Below are 22243 nucleotides of genomic sequence, written 5' to 3'. Positions count from 1 at the left end.
GATGAGAGATTTGTTTATAATATAAATTTGAATATTAACAATATAGAGAAAAGAAGGGAGAGAAGCACTGCTAGTGTACACAATAGTAAATATTTGTAGGTTATTAATCAAATGTGCTCTGTTGTTGTGATGACTGCAGAGTGCACCACATTCTCTTTCTTTGAATCATGAGCTGGAGTCCATCAAATCAAGAGAGTTTTAGTTCATAATTCACTTGCTTCTTTATACAATATTTACTCATGATGATGTACAGTCATGGTACATTGCAGATAACTACATAAAAGCTACAAAAATAATTGCTTAAAGGTCCAATGCAGCCATTTTATCTCGATATCAAATCATTTCTGAGTAACATGTGATTGTTTTCGTTTTAAATTGTACCCCAAAAAATCTTAGCAATGAGAAATTTCTCAAGCAATAATTTAGCTAGGACTGTCTGGGAGTGGTAATACTGAAAACTAGCTGTTATTGGCAGAGAGGTTTGTTACTATTTCTTATTGGTCTATCAACTAATTTGCCGCCTAGCGATGTCACCAGGCACCAAAACTCCATCCCACCAAAACAGGCTGACATTTCAGGTGGTCTTTTCAAACAGCTCTTACACTAAAAGGGCATTATCATTATTTTTACAATTTCACAGTATTATTCCAACCTCAGTGTGGGAATATATATAAAACACAGGAGAATCACGCTGACTGCATTGGGCCTTTAATAGGTTTCATGAAGTTGAACAATGTGTCCAACTTTTTACACAACAGTTTATAATCCCAAACAAAATAAAACCAGGCTTGCACAAAACTATTCAGTGCTTTTCTAAACAAATTCCTGCATTTAATCGAGCTAAAATGGAATTGACTCCAACTAGACATAAGATCATGTAGCAACACTCCAGCAGTACAAGTTTCAAGTCATTCTCTAAATGTTCAGACTCGGGACACACAAAAAGACAGACCAATGTATAAATTAAATGAACTAATCTACATAAATGCACATTAAAACAGAAACAATAAATGTATGCATTTGCATCCAACCGAATGTCTTGACTGACTTCTCTGAAGTTATTCTCCACTAAAGGTAGGGTTAGCCACGGTGGTGGTTGCCTCCTGGAATATTGGATTCTTATTCTGTTGAGAGGACAAATGAGAAATTACAGAAGAGCCGTAATGTTTGGAACTCAGATGTCTGGCATCATGTTTTTCCATAGCTGCAGTTTTTGCCAGCCATACATTTAGGGCAACTGACATACAAGGTTAATAAAATCACAACGCTGGCATGGATTTTTGACTTTGTACAATTACGTATCAAATCTCGCAAGAGTGTTTTATGAACGAGCCCCCCCCCCAGGTTGTGTAGTGTAGACCACTGCTGTGCAGTTCTGCCATCCACAAAGTGATGGTTTTTATGTGCAAGCAAATGTCACTCACCTCTGACCACCTGGTTTTCTGCGCCTCATTCATAAACTTGCGGTACTCCTTCAGGTCTTGCAATGTGAAGAGGACTTTGATGAAGAGCAGGATCAGGATTCCGATAACAGTCACGCCTACGATGGAGCCTCCAATGATGGCATAGATGTTTGGCAACTTGGGACACTCTAACACATTTAGGACGGACATAAACAAACGTCAGTTTAGGTAGTCCTGGAAGCTATCACAGGTTTATGTTTCTGCTGTGAAAACCCTTGGTTACACTTCGTTTTGACATCGTTCCCTCTAGCAGGTTAACATGCAATTAAGATGCGTCTAACCATGTTAAATCTAGCTTTCCCACATCAGCAAAGTTGCCACTTACCTGGGGGAAAAAAAATGTCACTGATAGTTTATGGAGTATATTTGCATGTAGGGGAAATATCCTGGACCCAGATTAAGCTGGCTAAAAAGATGACTGATGCCCTTCAAACAATATAGGCGGTCAATTAACCTCGCCACATTTTTCTGTCTCTGTGGGCAATGAAGGTAACATGGGCATACTTTTCAGTTGCACAAGACATGTCTCTTACCTCTGGTCTTTAGTATTTGGGCGGTGTAGTTGTCCTCTCCGTCCAACTGTTTAATGGCAAAGAACACCCGGCAGCTCTCCACATCCCTCACATCACAAGGCTTACCAGGTGGCAACGTCTCCACCATCTTGAATTCACTAATACTCGTACAGGCCTGGGAGCAGTTCTTACTGAATGGGCCTGTCTGAAAGCCCAGACACTCAATGCATTTCCTGAAAACAGAAGAACAAGAGGTAAATAGTGAGAAACGTCATTGCTCAACGTTTCTTCTCTTCTTTATTAACACATAAACGCATGCTTTGATAAAAAAAACTATTCGTTTTGAGTAACACCCAGAAATTGTATTTTCTATTTTCCTAGTTATTCCTTTACGATCCATGGTAGCCATCGTTGTCCTGTGGCTTTTAACGTGTACACAATGGCTCCAACAACATTACCCCAAGGGGTCAGTGAAAAAGGTGGTTATGTGAGTGGAAAAGGAGGGCCCCCGGCCATTTTACCCCTTGGTTATACAGGTGGTTTGGCAGGCGGGACAGGTCAGACAGTAGGGCCGCTGGTAGCCCTCCATACACTTGCACTGGTTACACTTGCACGTGCCCCTGCCGCTGCATACACTCCCGCTTGGTGTGCGACACTGCTCGTCCGACTTCTTGCATTGGCAGGCGGTGCCCTCGTACCCGGGTTTGCATTCGCAATTTTTGCAACGGCATTTTCCGTTCCCTTCAACACAGAGAAGTGATCTTATGTCAGAGTTTTGAATTAGCTTAAATCAGAACGGAACTGTCATTAACACAACGTGTTCTTTCTATTGTTATACACAAATGCACGCATATGTTTTCATCTATATTTCCTATGTTATCTATTCCCCCCCCCAATTGATACAGTATTTTCCTATATATCAGACTCCACCTCCACACAGTTTGTTCTGGAACTTCTCGCAGCTCTCGTTTTCACACTCGCAATTCGTGCCGTAGTAGGTGCTGCCACCTGGTAAGGTGTAGCACTGGCAAATGCCACACACACAGTCCCCTCGTCCTTCACACTCCGTGCCGTTGTCCTTCCGGCACGCCGCTCTCAGAGAGCTCTCGTCCTTCTCCCCGATGGAGCACTCACACTTCTGGCCCACGAAGCCGGCTTTGCAACTACACAGAGTTGGGGAAAATAGCCAAATGTACAGATTGCTTGTGAATACTTTACATGTCCCCCCCCCCTCCCACCGTGGTGCCTGTGTTTTGTCCCCCCTGAATAAAGAGAAAAAAATACAGTATAGAAAATAGATTAATCATATCAATCATGTTTCCCAGAAGGCCATTTGTTTTTCAGGTGACTCAATGCACGCAGAGCAATATGCATCACATATTGAATTCAATATTGACTAAATCAAAATAAGAATGATAATACTGTGCATGCTATTTTTTAAATATCCCGGCCAATGCCTGCCTTACCTGCACATGCCACAGTTGACTTGGCCCTTCCCGTTGCAGTACGGGGAATCGACCGTCACAGGGTCGTCACACTCACACTTGCAGAGAGTCGACAAGCTCACCTTCAGCTTGTCCTTCATACCCAACGGACCAATCAGGAAAGAAATTTCACTCTGCATACATTCATCCGCTGTCACTGTTACATTGAAAGACACCTGAGAGGAATTCAAGAGAGGATTTAAAAAATATATTTTTGTCTGTTTGGATAATGTTTGTTGCTATGTATCATGTAACTAAATGTATTCCTAAAGTATAACATTTCACTAATTAGCCATTATATTAATTATGTTTATAATCCTTTTAGATGCATATACATGTTTACAAGTAATTAAATACCAATTTAATTAATTTTGGTATAGAATAGTCTGTTGCTGCTGAGCTCTTACCATCTGTCCCACGCCCACATTGTTACACACTCCTTTGTCCCCTGAGGGTCCCCCTTCAGGACAGAGTGGAGTGTAAGTGACTCTCACGTTGTCAGGGAGAGCATCATGAGTCACCGTCACTTTGGAGGAGAGCCTCTGTGTCAGAGACACAAAACAGTCTTAGAGCTGACACCAACGCTACATCACCAGAAAAAAAACAACCCAAGAAAATCCAAACTGACACTTTATTCCTAGAGATACTAGAGTTTCAAGTTTATGATGAACTCCAGCAGGGCTGTAAAAGTACTTAAGTAAAAATGGTGTAAAGTACTTAAATAAAAATACTTTAAATGTAAAACTTAAGTAGTTTGAGGGTATATGTACTTTTTTTACTCCACTTACATTCCTAAAGAAAATATGCACTTTTTACTCCTATACATTTTCCCTGACACCAAAAAGTACTTGTTACATTTCAAATGCTCAGGCAGGACAGAATTATGGTCCAATTCATGTACCTATAAATATCACACTAAACACAATTACTGAGTTTGTCAATTAAGAGTGTTGGCGTGTGCCCCTGTCTGTCCATAAATAAAAAACAATACAGTGCTGTCTGGTTTGCTTAATATGAGGAATTTGATGTGTGGCATTTAGCGTGTTGTGTGTCTAACTCACCTCTCTGTGAGCTGCGTGTCATGTGTCTAACTCACCTCTCTGTGAGCTGCGTGTTGTGTGTCTAACTCACCTCTCTGTGAGCTGCGTGTTGTGTGTCTAACTCACCTCTCTGTGAGCTGCGTGTTGTGTGTCTAACTCACCTCTCACTTAAACTTTTACTCAAGTATGACTATGAACTACTTTTACCACTGTGCTTATGTACATTTAAAACCAGACAGTAGAATTTTACTGGGTGACTTACCTGAATAGAAAATGACTCGATTAAAAGTATCTTTAATTTTACTCAAGTATGACAATTTAGTAAGTTTCACACATAATTACAATATGATTTCTTTTTTTTTGTGTGATTTGTTAAGTTAATAACAAAAGATTATAAATGTCTTACGTTGTAGGCATTTTTGATCAGTTCAACAACATTATGGGAGTCAGCGGACAACACTCCCACCTCAGACTTGGGGATCCTTTTACTGAGTTCCTGGAATAAAGGTGCTGATTATGTCACAGGATTAATAAGTGCCTGCATTAGATATGTTGAAGTGTGTCAAAAATATTGGTGCCGAAACCCAGGGCCTTTAGACAACATTCAAATGAATAACAGAAAGACAGAGGAAAAATAACAGAAAGAAAGAGTCCACTTACCCTGTATACCTTCTCCATGTTCTTCGTCACAGCAAAGATTGGCTGAATGTTGTTCTTCTCTAACTGATTAGCCACTTGACCAACAGATGGGTAGTCCTACATGCAGAGACACTTAACTAGTACAACCTCAACAATGCAATTGTTTAGGGACAAATGGGCTGGAATGCAGGCTTCTAAAGTCATGCTGTTCCATTCACTACATATTTCTCATAATCTCTTAGGGTATGTTTCATATAGTTTTGTTGAGGACCAATGATACTGATCTGAGTGCGCCGCATGTCATCACATACCATTTCATTGCTCTTGCTGTACAGGTTATTGTCCATGTAACATCTCTCATCATTGGGCTCCAGTATGCCAGCCAGCTTGCCATCCCCTGCCATGTGGAAGCCATCGTCGGTGGTCAGGACGATAAGCCGAGTGCTGCTATTCCTCCAGCCAATCCTTTCCTGTGGAAAACAATTTGGGGCTTCATGTAAAATGAATGACAAAAAGGTGAAAAAGTATTCATCATACATTGTTAGGGGCCTGAGTTTCTCTTTCGAGTGCTACACTAGCAGTACCCTTTTTTTTTACTGCAGCCTATCGTATTGTGTAAAAATATATATATAAAAATATATTTTTACCTTATATTTCATCATTCTGCTCCATTTCATTGAATTATGAAAATTGTTGGAATAACAATAGGCCGACTACATCTCTGTGTGAATTTTGTGTTGCAGAAGTGGACTATTTCCCCGTTTGTCTATATAGGGCTACCTATCTACTGTACTTGCCAAGTACCTCAACTTCTCCACAGAGTTGAGCGCAGACTATAGTTTTTGTAGCTCAGTTGGTAGAGCATGTAATGCCAGGATTGTGTGTTTGATTCCCGGGACCACCCATACATCAAATGTATGACAGCATGACTAAGTCGCTTTGGATAAAAGCGTCTGATAGATAAACTACTACCACCACCACCACCACCACTACTACTACTGTACTACTTCTACATTGAAATGAACCTCTGACTCCTAGTCTCTACAAGTCTTTCTTCATTAGGTGAAGTCAATACTTTTTAATAAAACATTAATCAAATACAACCACCGACTGTTTCCTTATTGCTAAAATAAAGGTTAACATTTTTTTAAATTGCTGTTGCTCGAAGATGGCAACTCAGCGCGAATGCACATGTGCCAATTGGATCTCAATCAGGAAACAGTCGGTGGGTGTATTTGACTAACGTTTTATTGAAAAGTATTGATTCAACTACTAAAGAAAGAAGTGCAACAACAGAGGACAAACATGGGTACACAGTAAGTGTTTAAGAATGACATTTTTTTAAGTATTGAAGTGTAGCGAGACAGAGGTTAATTTAATAAACTATAGTCTGCACTCAACTCCATGGAGGAGTTGATGTACAGTACTTGGCAACTTATGCACTTATCTATGATACACAATGCTGCTTCGACAACAGGCTAACCAAAAATGTCACTGATGTTCAACGTCAGTATGTTGACAGAATGTTGATTCAACATATTTTTTGCCCTGTGGGATTAGACTACTCTTACCCCACAGACTGCAGCCTGCATGATGGCGTCCAGCGTCCCTTCGGGGGAGTCTAAGTTCCCAGAGATCCGCTGCTTGTTGACCTCTCTCTCAAACTCAGCTTTGTTTTCCGTCATGCTAAGAACATGTCTGTAGCCAAAAGCAGGTTGGCAGTACATCTCTGTTTCGGCGCATGGCTTATTCAGCTTCTCTGGGTTGGTGTTGGTGAACGGCAGGACAGTCTTGTCTACAAAAGAGCCAAAACCTAGAGCAAAAGATAATGGTTATAGAAATGAGATTCATGGACACCCATGGACATACATTGATTTTGAGTAGGAATTGGAGCTGAGATAGACCTGGATTCAAATACTATTTGAAATCATTTGAAATACTTTAGCTGTGCTGTTGGAATGGAACTAATAGAAAAGTCTCAAAAGTGCCAGCCCTGCCCACGTGGAACCCAAGGCAAACTGAAGCTAATGCAAATAAAATAATCAAATAGTATTTGAACAATTTTATCTGATCTGAGATGGTGTCACCGATTTGTCCTTTTTTTGTGATGCCTTGCAGAGCGTTAAACAGTTCGTTTCCCAGAGTCTTGATGCTCCTCAAATCATCCTCCATGGAGTAGGAGAGATCCATCAGGTAGTAGAGATCAACAGGATAGCCCTCCACTCTCTGAAAGTCCAGCGTGAATGTATGAGGCAGTCCTGAAAAAAGCAACATCAAGGTGAAAACTGAAATGCCCAAGAGAAAAGTAAAAAGTTAATGAAAATATGTATTACTGTCATAAAAACATACACTGCAAGGATAACAGTAATGATGAAATTAAGGATGTTTATTTTCCATTTTAAGATCCTTTTATCGTGATTACATTTGACTACTTTGAATCTGTTACAGCCATAGAGTTGGATAGAGAGCTTAAAGCCAAGGTTGGTGATTTACTGCCACCTATAGTTAGGAAATGTTCGCTGAGGAGTTTAGTTAATTGGCTGATCCCTGGTGCTGACCTGAATGAAATTCTGTTATCCTCATTTAACCCATAAAAAGTTCAACCCAGTTGACTAATTGGTGGAAAAGAATGCTCTGCCCATCCTAAAACAGGTGTGGTTTTAGCCATTTTCAGAACATGGTGGTAGTGATGGGAAACTGAGGCTTTCTGAAGGCTTTGGTGCTTTCACCAAATTGTGCCGAAAAATGGTTAATTACTCGGAGCTTCATTATCTGTTCACAATGCAATGGTCAGCAATAAATAGCAGCGTGTGATTGTCTTATCTTTTTCCATTCTTTTCCTCAAATCTACATGGTTCAGCGGAAAGTAATTGGCTTTGTTTGCCTCTCGTCAGTTGGAATACCAGATTTGCATCTTACATTATCCTTCACAACTTACATCATGCTTAAGACAGAAGTTTAAACTATACTAAATAAAACAAAGTATTTGAACAGTGCAGAAAGTGTGGTTTCACATAAAACTATTTACAAAATAGTGTGTCTTCAATGGGATCATATTCTCACTTTCCTGAATGTTACATAGTTACCTACTCTACCTGCTAACCTTTAGTACAAAACCCAAACTATATTTGTAAGTATGGGTTCCAGTAGAGGTTGGTGTTAAAAAGCAGCTTGGAATCCAAGAAAGCACCAGAACCATGGCGAAATCAGTGGGATCTCGCATTTTGCAACACACGGTTTGAAAAAGCACGTGATCAAACGAATCTTCGGACGTCATGATTTACTTCTGATAAAGTGATACACGTATCTGCAGACTGCTTTGAAGTTAGCTGCTTCGCAATTTCGACCCATGCCTCAGATATCCGGTATCAAACGTCACATCACTACATGCTGGCCATTTTACAACCCAGTTTGGCCATTTTGAGAACCCTCACCTGGTCTGAGCTTCAGATTGACCTCCTGAGGACGGAGCTGGATGGGTTCCCCCTTGTCCAATGCAGTGTTGGACAGGGAGATGTTCTTAGAAGAAGAAAAATCATTCTTGGGAGATGTGATGTCTTCTTCCATGCAGCCCCTTTCTATGAGCTGAGCCCAGGTGTCACAGCGAGCTGCTTCCTGCTCCCCTGGTTTGATGAAGTTCTGGGAATGGAACAAACTGGCTTCAATTAATAAAGCACTGTGATGGAGTAGCTACAGATTTGCAGCGAGATAATGTGATTCTCCATCAGCCGTTACAAGGTAATTCTCACAAAACTGTCCATAAAACCAAACAATTCTCAAGTGTATTTTTTCAAGAAATGTCCTCTTGAATCACTGAGATGAGCATCTGTACTTATCTATTTCATAATTATTATTATGTTTTTTAATGAGACATTATACATTTGACCAACATTTTCACAAAATGCCAATTACCGAAGCAGTTTTAGATGTCCAAAAAAGTAAAACAAATCCATATTTTTACTATAAAAAAATAAAATAAATGCTCCCCCAATGAAAAGGCCTGATAAACATAACACTGAAAATAAAAATATTTCAAATGAAATTATACAATTATGATCAAATTAAATCAGACTTTTGCCCAATTTGAGCTATTTTGGTAATGAGAAGGCCACGTGGGGTAAAGGGGGTGTTTGAGAATAAGAACATAATTCTGAAGACATATACAGTGCATTCGGTAAGTATTCAGACCGCTTGACTTTTTCCAACATTTTTACGTTACAGTCTTATTTTTTTAAAATCCTGATTAATCTACACACAATACCCCATAATGACAAAGCGAAAACTGGTTTTTAGAAATCTATAAAAAAATCAAAACAGATACCTTTTTTAAATAAGTATTCAGACCCTTTGCTATGAGACTCGAAATTGAGCTCAGGTGCATCCTGTTTCCATTGATCATCTTTGAGATGTTTCTACAACTTGATTGGAGTCCACCTGTGGTCAATTCAATTGATTAGACATCATTTAGAAAGGCACACACCTATATATGGTCCCACAGTTGAAAGTGCATATCAGAGCAAAAACCAAGCCATGAGGTCGAAGGAATTGTCCATAGAGCTCAGAGACAGGATTGTGTCGAGGCACAGATCTGGGGAAGGGTACTAAAAGAATGTCTGCAGCATTGAAGGTCCCCAAGAACACAGTGGTAAAACTGAGCAATAGGGAGAGAAGGGCCTTGGTCAGGGAGGTGACCAAGAACCCTATGGTCACATGACAGCCCCCTTGGACTTTGCCAAAAGGCACCTAAAGGACTCTCAGACCATGAGAAACAAGATTCTATGGTTTGATGAAACCAAGATTGAACTCTTTGGCCTGAATGCCAAGTGTCACGTCTGGAGAAAACCTGGCACCATCCCTACAGTGAAGCATGGTGGTGGCAGCATCATGCTGTGAGGATGTTTTTCAGTGGCAGGGACTGGCAGACTAGTCAGGATCGAGGAAAAGTTGAATGGAGCAAAGTACAGAGAGATCTATGAAAACCTGTTCAGAGCGCTCAAGACTGAGGCGAAGGTTCACCTTCCAACAGCACAATGACCCTAAGCACACAGCCAAGACCACGCAGGAGTGACAAGTATCTGAATGTCCTTGAGTGGCCCAGCCAGAGCCCGGACTTGAACCCAAACATTTCTAACATTTCTGGAGAGACCTGAAAATAGCTGTGCAGCGAAGCTCCCCATCCAACCTGACAGAGCTTGAGAGGATCTGCAGAGAAGAAATGGGAGAAACTCCCCACATACAGGTATGCCAAGCTTGTAGTGTCATACCCAAGAAGACTCGAGGCTGTAATTGCTGCCAAAGGTGCTTCAACAAAGTACTAAGTAAAGAGTCTGAATATTTATGTAAATGTAATATTTCAGTTTTTTTTATTTTGAAATACATTTGCAAAAATGTCTAAACCTCATTACGGGGTATTGTGTGTAGATTGATGAGAAAAAACGAATACATTTTAGAATAAGGATGTAATGTAACAAAATGTGGGAAATCTGAATACTGAATACTTTCTGAGTGCATTGTAAGCAAATTAACTTAACTTGTGCTCATCTAAGGACTACTCTTCTACATTATGCATCATGGGTGAATAAAACTATTCAAAAACTGATTGTAGTTTTAACAGGAACTTCAAAAATTTTACGGTAATAAGACATGTCCACAGACACTGTTTGTACGCAATAAATATATTAGTTCAATGTAAACATTTTTTAATGATTTATGGAAAATCCACAGCAACGTTTTGTGTTTTATTCAAATTAGTTAAAAAAATATATTTTTCAAAAAAACTTTTTTGAAATAAAACATTTTAAAACTGTTTTTAGGACAATCACCCTACAGCATAGGCGATACTATCTTTGTTCGTGATTCGGCCAAACATGTATCTTCTAAAATGTTGGTGATTCATTTGAATTTAGAAAATTCTCCGTTATTAAAAGAGAGAACGTTTTGCTCCATGAAGTAATCCAACTATGTGCATGCCGTCATCTTGTCTATTTCAAATCTTCTCTTATTGATTAATACTGGTGGGTCCACCCTGAAGTGCCACTTGTCATGATTTGAAATAGACAAGATTGTGGCACACACATTAATGGATTACTTCATGGAGCAAAAAACATATTTTAATAATGTCGTAATTTCAACTACCTGCAACTTGACACAGACATTTTAGAATATACATGTTTGGCCGATTTGAGAACAAAGATAGTATCGCCAAGTTAAGGCTGATCGAAAATTCTCTGTCTACGCCAAACAGAAGCAATCCTGTAATGGCAAATGGAGAATCACATTAGCCAGTTACAAATCTGCAGCTAGTGATGGAGTTGCTCTGTAATCCACTCTGAATTTGTAGTAAAATGTGTTGGAATGAATTTTAAATGAGTAGGACCCCTAGTTAAGACCATCTCTCTCGGTTGGTTTCAAGAGGTCTGACTGTCTGTGGATAGTCCTCTACAAATGATCTGAATATCAAACTATATCCAGCAACTCAAAATTAGTTATTTTTTTGTCGCTGTAGTTGTTTACAAACAATGCCGCAGTTGACAATTAAATTGACAGTTTGTGCTGAGTTGAACATTTAGATCTAAGGGACTATTATTCAAATGAAGTGTTACCAAGAAATGGAAATACAAATGGGCCTTCACATGTATATTTTAGTACTGCTGTTAGCACACCCACCCACATGCTGTGGCTTAGCACCTTCATGCATATTCTCAGCTCTGTTTGCAGTGTTGTGACGTACTATTTAAGTAGTTTTTTAGGGTAACTTTTACTTCACTACATTCTTAAAGAAAGTAATGTACTTTTTACTCCATACTTGTTACATTTTGAATGTTTAGCAGGACAGGAAATGTTTCAATTCACACACTTATCAAGAGAACATCCCTGGTCTTCCCTACTGCCTCTGATCTGGCGGAATCACCAAACACAAATTCTTTGTTTGTAAAAGATGTCTGAGTGTTGGAGTGTGCCACTGGCTATCTGTAAATAAATAAAAAACAAGAACATTGTGCCTTCTGATTTGCTTAATATAAGGAATTTCTAGTTATTTGTATGTTTTGGCAAGTTGGTTAGGACACCTACTTTGTGCATGGTATAAGTCATTTTTCCAACAATTGTTTACAGACAATTCCATTGGGTCAGAAGTTTACATACACTAAGTTGACTGTGCCTTTAAACAGCTTGAAAAATTCCAGAAAATGATGTCATGGCTTTAGAAGCTTCTGATAGGCTAATTGACATAATTTGAGTCAATTGGAGGTGTATCTGTGGATGTATTTCAAGTCCTACCTTCAAACTTTGCTTGACATCATGAGAAAATCAAAAGAAAACAGCCAAGACCTCAGAAAAAAATTGTGGACCTCCACAAGTCTGGTTCATTCTTGGGAGCAATTTCCAAATGCCTTAAGGTACCACTTTCACCTGTACAAACAATAGTACGCAAGAATAAACACCGTGGGACCACGCAGCCGTCATACTGCTCAGGAAGGAGACTCGTTCCTTTTCTTAGAGATGAATGTACTTTGGTGCGAAAAGTGCAAATCAATACCAGAACAACAGCAAAGGACCTTGTGTAGATGCTGGACGAAACAGGTACAAAAGTATCTATATCCACAGTAAAAACGAGTCCTATATCGACATAACCTGAAAGGCCAATCAGCAAGGAAGAAGCCACTGCATCTTAATCTGCCATAAAGAATAAGGTTTGCAACTGCACATGGGGACAAAGATCGTACTTTTTGGAGAAATGTCCTCTGGTCTGATGAAACAAAAATATAACTGTTTGGCCATAATGACCATTGTTATGTTTAGAGGAAAAGGGGGAAGCTTGCAAACCGAAGAACATCATCCCAACCGTGAAGCACAGGGGTGGCAGCATCATGTTGTGGGGCTGCTTTGCTGCAGGAGGGGCTGGTGCACTTCACAAAATAGATGGCATCATGAGGGAGGAAAATTGTGGCTATACTGAGGCAACATCTCAAGACATCAGTCAGGAAGTTAAAGCTTGGTCGCAAATGGATCTTCCACAAGGGCATTGACCTCAAGCATACATCCAAAGTTGTGGCAAAATGGCTTAAGGACAACAAAGTCAAGGTATTGGAGTGGCCATCACAAAGCCCTGACCTCAATCCTACAGTAAATGTGTGGGCAGAACTGAAAAAGCGTGTACGAGCAAGGAGGCCTACAAACCTGACTCAGTTACACCTGCTCTGTCAGGAGGAATGGGCCAAAATTCACCCAACTTATTGTGGGAAGCTTGCGGAAGGCTACCCAAAACGTTTGACCAAAGTTAAACAATTTAAAGGCAATGCTACCAAATACTAATTGAGTGTATGTAAACCTCTGATCCACTGGGAATGTGATTAAAGAAATAAAAGCTGAAATAAATAATTATCTCTAGTATTATTCTGACATTTCACATTCTTAAAATAAAGTGGTGATCCTAACTGACCTAAGACAGGGAATTTTTACTAGGATTAAATGTCAGGAATTGTGAAAAACTGAATGTTTAAATGTACTTGGCTATGGTGTATGTAAACATCAGACTTCTTACTGTATATAGCTCTCCTCACCAGTTGTTTGCACCACGTGCAGTACGCTCCTGATTTGATGCAGTCACTGCAGGAGTTGATCACTGTTTTGGAACATAATTTCACCTCCTCGGAGAGCACTAGGGGAATGGCTGACACACACACACACACACACACACACACACACACACACACACACACACACACACACACACACACACACACACACACACACACACACACACACACACACACACACAGACACACACAGGATGACTCATATTATAATTGTGAGTATTTAAAAAAAATCAAGAGGTGATTTTGCTGACTTTTTAAAAACGTACCACCTCTGCCCATCAGCAGGAGCAGGAGAGACACACACGGATACATTTCCTGGTGACAGAAAGAGGGAACAGCCATTTGTCACTCCATCAATCATGACCAAATGTCAAAGCCTATTACAGTCATCTATATTTACCATTCAAGCACCAGTAAAAGTGCACTGTAAATAAACACACACTGTAAGAGCTGTCCACTGTAAGAGCTCCTATACTATTAGAATATGATGCACACATGGCCACTATCCAATATTCTGAGCAATATCAACTACTGTCTCCGAGGGTCAATATTTAGTGGCCACACCTTGAATGAGTAGGTGTGTCCAAAAGTTGGACTGGTACTGCGTGCATATACAGTGCCTTTGGAAAGTATCCAGACCCCTTGATTGTTTTCACGTCATTACGTAACAGCCTTATTCTAAAATTGATTAAATATAAGAAAAATTCTCAGCAATGTACACACAGTATTCCATAACGATAAAGTCAAAACAGGTTTTTAGAATTTTACAAGGTGTGTCCAAACGGAGAATATATATATATATATATATATATATATATATATATATATATATATATATATATATATATATATATATATGCGGGCTTGGAAATGAGGCAGACAAATATACTGTAGATGGAAGCCACAGTCCATCAATATTAAAGCAGATCTACCCACCCCTCCACCCAAACAGAATTGGCGGAATGAATACACCCCTGATCACCAGCACAGAGTTCAAGCTGTAATATGTAACTTTTTGGGTGACCCAACAAAATTCATATAGAAATGTGAGTTATAGATCTGTCCTTGAAAGCAAGTTTAAGAAGCAATAGATCTGTTTTATGTGCGCTATATTTATGTGCGCTATATCTACGCTTCCCGTTTCCAAGTTTCGCTTATGCGTCTTCTACTATCGGTTTTGTACGCCAGCTTTAAACAGCTGACAATACAATATTTTTGTTTATGAAAAATACATTTCACAGCGGTACAATGATTACACTACACTTTTTCGTTTTGTCACAAACTGAAATTAGGATAACTATTAGATTTTCAGCAACCAGGAATTGGCGGAGCGTTTTCTGCGTAGTGCATCTTTCACTTTCATAGCAGCCACATACAAACAGCATCGTCAGAATGCTCGTTGTATAATTCCTTCTCACATCTACATGCTCTCCTCCTCTCATGTTTTTCCTTTCGCTTCAGTGCCCAACACAACAGCTGTCTGTAACCAGGTCAAAAAAAAAAACTCCAAACTTTTTTTTCTTTTTTTATACCACAACCGCCTCATGCAGCCCCTACAGCGGTGTCACCATATTAGCTTACGCCATTGTCAATAGCTACTAGAACTAACCTGTTATTAAATCCGCTACAGTGTAGCAGTAACACCGGCGGGCCCGGGTGGCAATAAATTAATAAAACCGAAAGCTTACCTTGACTTGGACTTCAATGTGGAAAAATTGACGGGGTCTGAATACTTTCCAAATGCACTATATTTAGTTATTTAGTTATTTTAGATCTAAGGGACTATTATTCAAATGAAGTGTTACCAAGAAATGGAAATACAAATGGGCCTTCACATGTATATTTTAGTACTGCTGTTAGTACACCCACCCACATGCTGTGGCTTAGCACCTTCATGCATATTCTCAGCTCTGTTTGCAGTGTTGTGACGTACTATTTAAGTAGTTTTTTAGGGTAACTTTTACTTCACTACATTCTTAAAGAAAGTAATGTACTTTTTACTCCATACTTGTTACATTTTGAATGTTTAGCAGGACAGGAAATGTTTCAATTCACACACTTATCAAGAGAACATCCCTGGTCTTCCCTACTGCCTCTGATCTGGCGGAATCACCAAACACAAATTCTTTGTTTGTAAAAGATGTCTGAGTGTTGGAGTGTGCCACTGGCTATCTGTAAATAAATAAAAAACAAGAACATTGTGCCTTCTGATTTGCTTAATATAAGGAATTTCTAGTTATTTGTACGTTTTGGCAAGTTGGTTAGGACACCTACTTTGTGCATGGTATAAGTCATTTTTCCAACAATTGTTTACAGACAATTCCATTGGGTCAGAAGTTTACATACACTAAGTTGACTGTGCCTTTAAACAGCTTGAAAAATTCCAGAAAATGATGTCATGGCTTTAGAAGCTTCTGATAGGCTAATTGACATAATTTGAGTCAATTGGAGGTGTATCTGTGGATGTATTTCAAGTCCTACCTTCAAACTTTGCTTGACATCATGAGAAAATCAAAAGAAAACAGCCAAGACCTCAGAAAAAAATTGTGGACCTCCACAAGTCTGGTTCATTCTTGGGAGCAATTTCCAAATGCCTTAAGGTACCACTTTCACCTGTACAAACAATAGTACACAAGAATAAACACCGTGGGACCACGCAGCCGTCATACTGCTCAGGAAGGAGACTCGTTCCTTTTCTTAGAGATGAATGTACTTTGGTGCGAAAAGTGCAAATCAATACCAGAACAACAGCAAAGGACCTTGTGTAGATGCTGGACGAAACAGGTACAAAAGTTTCGCTTATGCGTCTTCTACTATCGGTTTTGTACGCCAGCTTTAAACAGCTGACAATACAATATTTTTGTTTATGAAAAATACATTTCACAGCGGTACAATGATTACACTACACTTTTTCGTTTTGTCACAAACTGAAATTAGGATAACTATTAGATTTTCAGCAACCAGGAATTGGCGGAGCGTTTTCTGCGTAGTGCATCTTTCACTTTCATAGCAGCCACATACAAACAGCATCGTCAGAATGCTCGTTGTATAATTCCTTCTCACATCTACATGCTCTCCTCCTCTCATGTTTTTCCTTTCGCTTCAGTGCCCAACACAACAGCTGTCTGTAACCAGGCCCAAAAAAAAACCTCCAAACTTTTTTTTCTTTTTTTATACCACAACCGCCTCATGCAGCCCCTACAGCGGTGTCACCATATTAGCTTACGCCATTGTCAATAGCTACTAGAACTAACCTGTTATTAAATCCGCTACAGTGTAGCAGTAACACCGGCGGGCCCGGGTGGCAATAAATTAATAAAACCGAAAGCTTACCTTGACTTGGACTTCAATGTGGAAAAATTGACGGGGTCTGAATACTTTCCAAATGCACTATATTTAGTTATTATTAGTAATTTAGTTATATTTATTTCGTTTTATCTAAAAAGGATCACTTTTTATGTTTCACTATATATTTTGGTAGTCCTCCCCTTCCTCCACTGAGGAGCTGTAATGGGTTTCTTCTTCCTCCTCCGAGGAGTAGCAAGGATCAGACCAATGTGCAGCGTCGTAAGTGTCCATAATGATATATTTAATAAATCAACAGAACAACTAAAATAAAGACATAAAAAAGGAACTAAGGTCAGAACGTGACAGGTGCCTCCCCTGCTGAAGACAAAGCCACTAATATGAACAGAGAGTAAAAGAGATAAAAATTATCTTTCAAAAGCATAGCTGTTGTTAAATTAAATGTCCTCTATTGCCAGTATTTAAATGATTCATTACCAATACTTATCCATGCGGGTATCTAAGAACACATTTTTTTTTAAATGTTACCGCCCAGCGAGGTATAGCTAACAGGTTGTGAATTGGAAGACAATCAGTCATTCAGTACATATGAGTCTACAAAGTTATGGGGCTGAATTCCTGGACATTGAGAGTACTCTTCATTCAGGAATAGGTTTAATCTGGGTCTGGGAAATTGTCCCAAACTCTTGTGAAATATCTCACTTCTTAAATAGTTGGCTAGAAGTACTTAAGCAATTCACTCCTCTTAGGCATGAGCGGTCTCCCTTTTTTGCCTTACTATCATTTAGGAAAAGGTGAGAAATCTGCCACAAATATGAGTAAACTAAATTAGTTAATATTAGAAACATTAAATGCTCCACTGTCGGCTATGAACAAACCAATAAAAGCCTGATAAAACAGGCAATGAACTTTCATTTGTGATACTTTTGAATAGTTGCTGTCATTTATTTTCGTTGAGCGTCTGTTTTAGCTAGCTTCTTTACTTGGTCATCAGAATTACAATGTTAGTTCTTCTTTATTTATATTTTTTTATGTATTTATAAATCAACCAAATTATCTCAGGGTACAGTTACACATTGGTGCTAGTTTCACATTCTAGGCCTATGCTGTGGTAGTATATGGAATAATCATATGGTATACTATATGCCTCAAGTGTAATGGAGACTTATTTTATGCAAATCCTTACAGGCTGATAAATATAAATCCTGAACCTAAATCCTTGATCTCTTATGGCACAATATTACATAATTATTAGTCTACATTAAAACATGAATCACAATTCTTTTCTCCTAAAGATAGAAAGTCCCAATTGTTAAATTTAGTAATAAAACAGTTATTGATCCTAGTAAAGAAAATGTATCAACAAAATATACACTTTAAATATAGCCGTATGGACGCTACTCACAAGAGTCATTGTGCTGCAGCTCCTATGTAACCCTCAACTCACTGTCATGGGTGTGCTCTCTAATGTGGTTGACTGACTGTTTGAGATGAACATCACAGTTATTTTGTAAAAAGTATACAGCCTCATTACAGGAAGTATATGGAAGGAAACAGATAGGGCTATGACAGTACCAGTATGGCCCAAAATAAATCCATGCCAAAAATGTAAACACGAAGAGATTGATGTTGAAGCAGCCAATTCTGAGTGTGTGAATAATGCTAAAAACAAAAATATTTTCATCCCAAAGTCATCTGTTTGACCTCCCGCAGCATGAAAGATGCCGACCAACCCTCTAGTGCACAGTCAGTACACAACATCATGTCTTAGCAGGATCAGATGGTGATAGGGGTCCCAGCAGGGTCAGACAGCCAGGGAAGACCAGTCTACAGAGCTCAGGTGAATTTTGCAGTATATTAATATCTGTGAATTATATAAATGTCCATCTTGAATATATGGGTAGACCTACAGTAGCTACAGGACAGCAGCGTCAGCTTAAAGCTACAGTCTGGGATCTGGAAATAATTTCATTTATTGAACCATTGATTCTATTATTGGATAATGCCTCATTTTAGGAGAATCCGATTGGGACAGGGTTCTCAGCAGGGTCAGGCAGCCAGAGAATACTATTCTGTGACGGAGCTGAGGGGAATTTTTCAGATGCAAGACTTTATTCTCTCTGTGCAGCAAACACTGGACAAGCCAGATGCTATTTTAAAGCAGTCTGACACACCTCCAAAGTTGATTTCCAAACTGTATCAAGGGTTGATAGAGGCTTTTCCCGATGACACAATTCTAAAGAAATCACAGACAGTGTCACCAGCAAAGCACCCCCACACCATCACACCTCCTCCTCCATGCTTCACGGTGGGATTCACACATCCACACACCTACTCTGCGTCTCACGAAGACTACATGATTCCATCTGTGTTATTTCATAGTATTATTTCTTCATCATTATTATACAATGTATACAAATAGTAAAAGTAAAGAACAACCCTTGAGTAGGTATTTGCTATGAGAAATTGAGCTCAGGTACATCCTGTTTCCATTGATCATCCTTGAGATGTTTCTTCAACTTTATTGGAGTTAATTGATTGGACATGATTTGGAAAGGCACACAAATCAAATCAAATCAAATTTATTTATATAGCCCTTCGTACATCAGCTGATATCTCAAAGTGCTGTACAGAAACCCAGCCTAAAACCCCAAACAGCAAGCAATGCAGGTGGAGAAGCACGGTGGCTAGGAAAAACTCCCTAGAAAGGCCAATACCTAGGAAGAAACCTAGAGAGGAACCAGGCTATGTGGGGTGGCCAGTCCTCTTCTGGCTGTGCCGGGTGGAGATTATAACAGAACATGGTCAAGATGTTCAATGTTCATAAATGACCAGCATGGTCGAATAATAATAAGGCAGAACAGTTGAAACTAGAGCAGCAGCACAGTCAGGTGGAAGTTGAAACTGGAGCAGCAGCATGGCCAGGTAGACTGGGGACAGCAAGGAGTCATCATGTCAGGTAGTCCTGGGGCATGGTCCTAGGGCTCAGGTCAGTTGAAACTGGAACAGCAGCATGGCCAGGTGGACTGGGGACAGCAAGGAGTCATCATGTCAGGTAGTCCTGGGGCATGGTCCTAGGGCTCAGGTCCTCCGAGAGAGAGAAAGAAAGAGAGAAGGAGAGAATTAGAGAACGCACACTTAGATTCACACAGGACACCGAATAGGACAGGAGAAGTACTCCAGATATAACAAACTGACCCCAGCCCCCCGACACATAAACTACTGCAGCATAAATACTGGAGGCTGAGACAGGAGGGGTCAGGAGACACTGTGGCCCCATCCGAGGACACCCCCGGACAGGGCCAAACAGGAAGGATATAACCCCACCCACTTTGCCAAAGCACAGCCCCCACACCACTAGAGGGATATCTTCAACCACCAACTTACCATCCTGAGACAAGGCTGAGTATAGCCCACAAAGATCTCCGCCACGGCACAACCCAAGGGGGGGGGGGGGGCGCCAACCCAGACAGGATGACCACAACAGTGAATCAACCCACTCAGGTGACGCACCCCCTCCAGGGACAGCATGAGAGAGCCCCAGCAAGCCAGTGACTCAGCCCCTGTAATAGGGTTAGAGGCAGAGAATCCCAGTGGAAAGAGGGGAACCGGCCAGGCAGAGACAGCAAGGGCGGTTCGTTGCTCCAGAGCCTTTCCGTTCACCTTCCCACTCCTGGGCCAGACTACACTCAATCATATGACCCACTGAAGAGATGAGTCTTCAGTAAAGACTTAAAGGTTGAGACCGAGTTTGCGTCTCTGACATGGGTAGGCAGACCGTTCCATAAAAATGGAGCTCTATAGGAGAAAGCCCTGCCTCCAGCTGTTTGCTTAGAAATTCTAGGGACAATTAGGAGGCCTGCGTCTTGTGACCGTAGCGTACGTATAGGTATGTACGGCAGGACCAAATCAGAGAGATATGTAGGAGCAAGCCCATGTAATGCTTTGTAGGTTAGCAGTAAAACCTTGAAATCAGCCCTTGCTTTGACAGGAAGCCAGTGTAGAGAGGCTAGCACTGGAGTAATATGATTAAATTTTTTGGTTCTAGTCAGGATTCTAGCAGCCGTATTTAGCACTAACTGAAGTTTATTTAGTGCTTTATCCGGGTAGCCGGAAAATAGAGCATTGCAGTAGTCTAACCTAGAAGTGACAAAAGCATGGATTAATTTTTCTGCATCATTTTTGGACAGAAAGTTTCTGATTTTTGCAATGTTACGTAGATGGAAAAAAGCTGTCCTCGAAATGGTCTTGATATGTTCTTCATATCAACTAAGGTCCCACAGTTGACTTTGCATGTCAGAGCAAAAACCAAGCCATGAGGTCGAAGAAATTGTCTGTAGCCTATTTGAAGGTCAGTTGGTAATATAATAAGCTATAGCCTAATACGTTGTTCCCTGTTACAAATGGTAACAGGAACCCTGCACTGCTTAAATAGTGCAATACTGTATCAGCCCCCTCAAAATGCCCTAATTCTTCATGACACCCCTAATGCAGGTCCACTGATGTCGGAATTTGCCTACATATTCAATCTAAGTATTTGCTTTTCAAAATGCAATATTCCCATCATTTTTGATGATTGTTTTCTCATTACTCACAAGAAAATCACTAGGTCTACTAAGTTGGACCAATCCTAGGACCAATCCACTGCTCATAACTAGTAGATAGGCTCACTGCTCATAACCTATATCAATCAGCATTGGTTCAGGTGCCTTTCTTAGTAGGCTATAGTTTGTGAACTGTGTATTGAACAGACATCAATCAATTTTGGCAAAACAACTATCAAATCATATGCTGTGACATTGCAAGGGGCATCAGTGGCTGCATCAACTTTTATTATGTCAAAATAATTAATTCATACTATGTAGTCAATTGAAACACACACACACACACACACACACACACACACACACACACACACACACACACACACACACACACACACACACACACACACACACACACACACACACACACACACACACACACACACACACAGACTTGTTAGTGCTTAATGCATTTATTTATGAAGACCTTTACTTCACTTACTTATTTTAGAAGCTGATGATGTCGCCATAGTCTACGACCGGAAGAAACGGTAGGAGAGGAGGTGAGGAGAGGAAACATGGCAACAAATGCACTGAAATAAGACATTGCTTCTCCACTAGCGCATCATCAGGCAAATTATATTTCTCTGGATGGGTT

The 22243-nt window shown here is 40.0% G+C and overlaps 1 protein-coding gene across 9 annotated transcripts; it reads right to left on the bottom strand.

Annotated features, from left to right (window-relative positions):
• Nucleotides 1-182: 182 nt before the first annotated feature.
• On the bottom strand, nt 183-18558 carry LOC109870845 (integrin beta-2). Of its 9 annotated transcripts, none has more exons than XM_031806152.1 (16): nt 18447-18558; nt 13987-14050; nt 13700-13809; nt 8573-8777; nt 7226-7396; nt 6710-6951; nt 5450-5608; nt 5160-5255; nt 4906-4995; nt 3867-4001; nt 3442-3635; nt 2906-3138; nt 2497-2716; nt 1997-2208; nt 1425-1591; nt 183-1124 (listed from the first exon to the last, which is right to left on the bottom strand). In XM_031806152.1, exons 1-16 carry the CDS (start codon nt 18453-18455, stop codon nt 1059-1061), a joined length of 2373 nt encoding a protein of 790 aa, XP_031662012.1. In that variant the 5' UTR covers nt 18456-18558; the 3' UTR covers nt 183-1058. The 9 variants fall into 9 exon arrangements, with proteins under 9 accessions (XP_031662012.1, XP_031662013.1, XP_031662014.1 ...); XM_031806153.1 differs by having other exon boundaries at nt 203-1124; nt 14002-14050; XM_031806154.1 differs by having other exon boundaries at nt 203-1124; nt 14005-14050.
• Between the last annotated feature and the right edge of the window lie 3685 nt (nt 18559-22243).

The sequence above is a fragment of the Oncorhynchus kisutch genome, linkage group LG26 (genome assembly GCF_002021735.2).
Source record: "Oncorhynchus kisutch isolate 150728-3 linkage group LG26, Okis_V2, whole genome shotgun sequence".
Taxonomy (NCBI): Eukaryota; Metazoa; Chordata; class Actinopteri; order Salmoniformes; family Salmonidae; genus Oncorhynchus; species Oncorhynchus kisutch.
Note: the sequence above shows the minus strand (reverse complement) of the source record. Positions and strands in the feature narration are given on the sequence as shown.

What these genes read in the sequence shown, in the direction of transcription:
- LOC109870845 (XM_031806152.1), bottom strand. An exon ending in ATGTGGGCGTGGGACAGATG is followed by an intron (nt 3,636 to 3,866) that starts GTAAGAGCTCAG and finishes AATTCCTCTCAG; the next exon opens with GTGTCTTTCAATGTAACAGT. An exon ending in CCAGAACAAACTGTGTGGAG is followed by an intron (nt 2,717 to 2,905) that starts GTGGAGTCTGAT and finishes TCTGTGTTGAAG; the next exon opens with GGAACGGAAAATGCCGTTGC.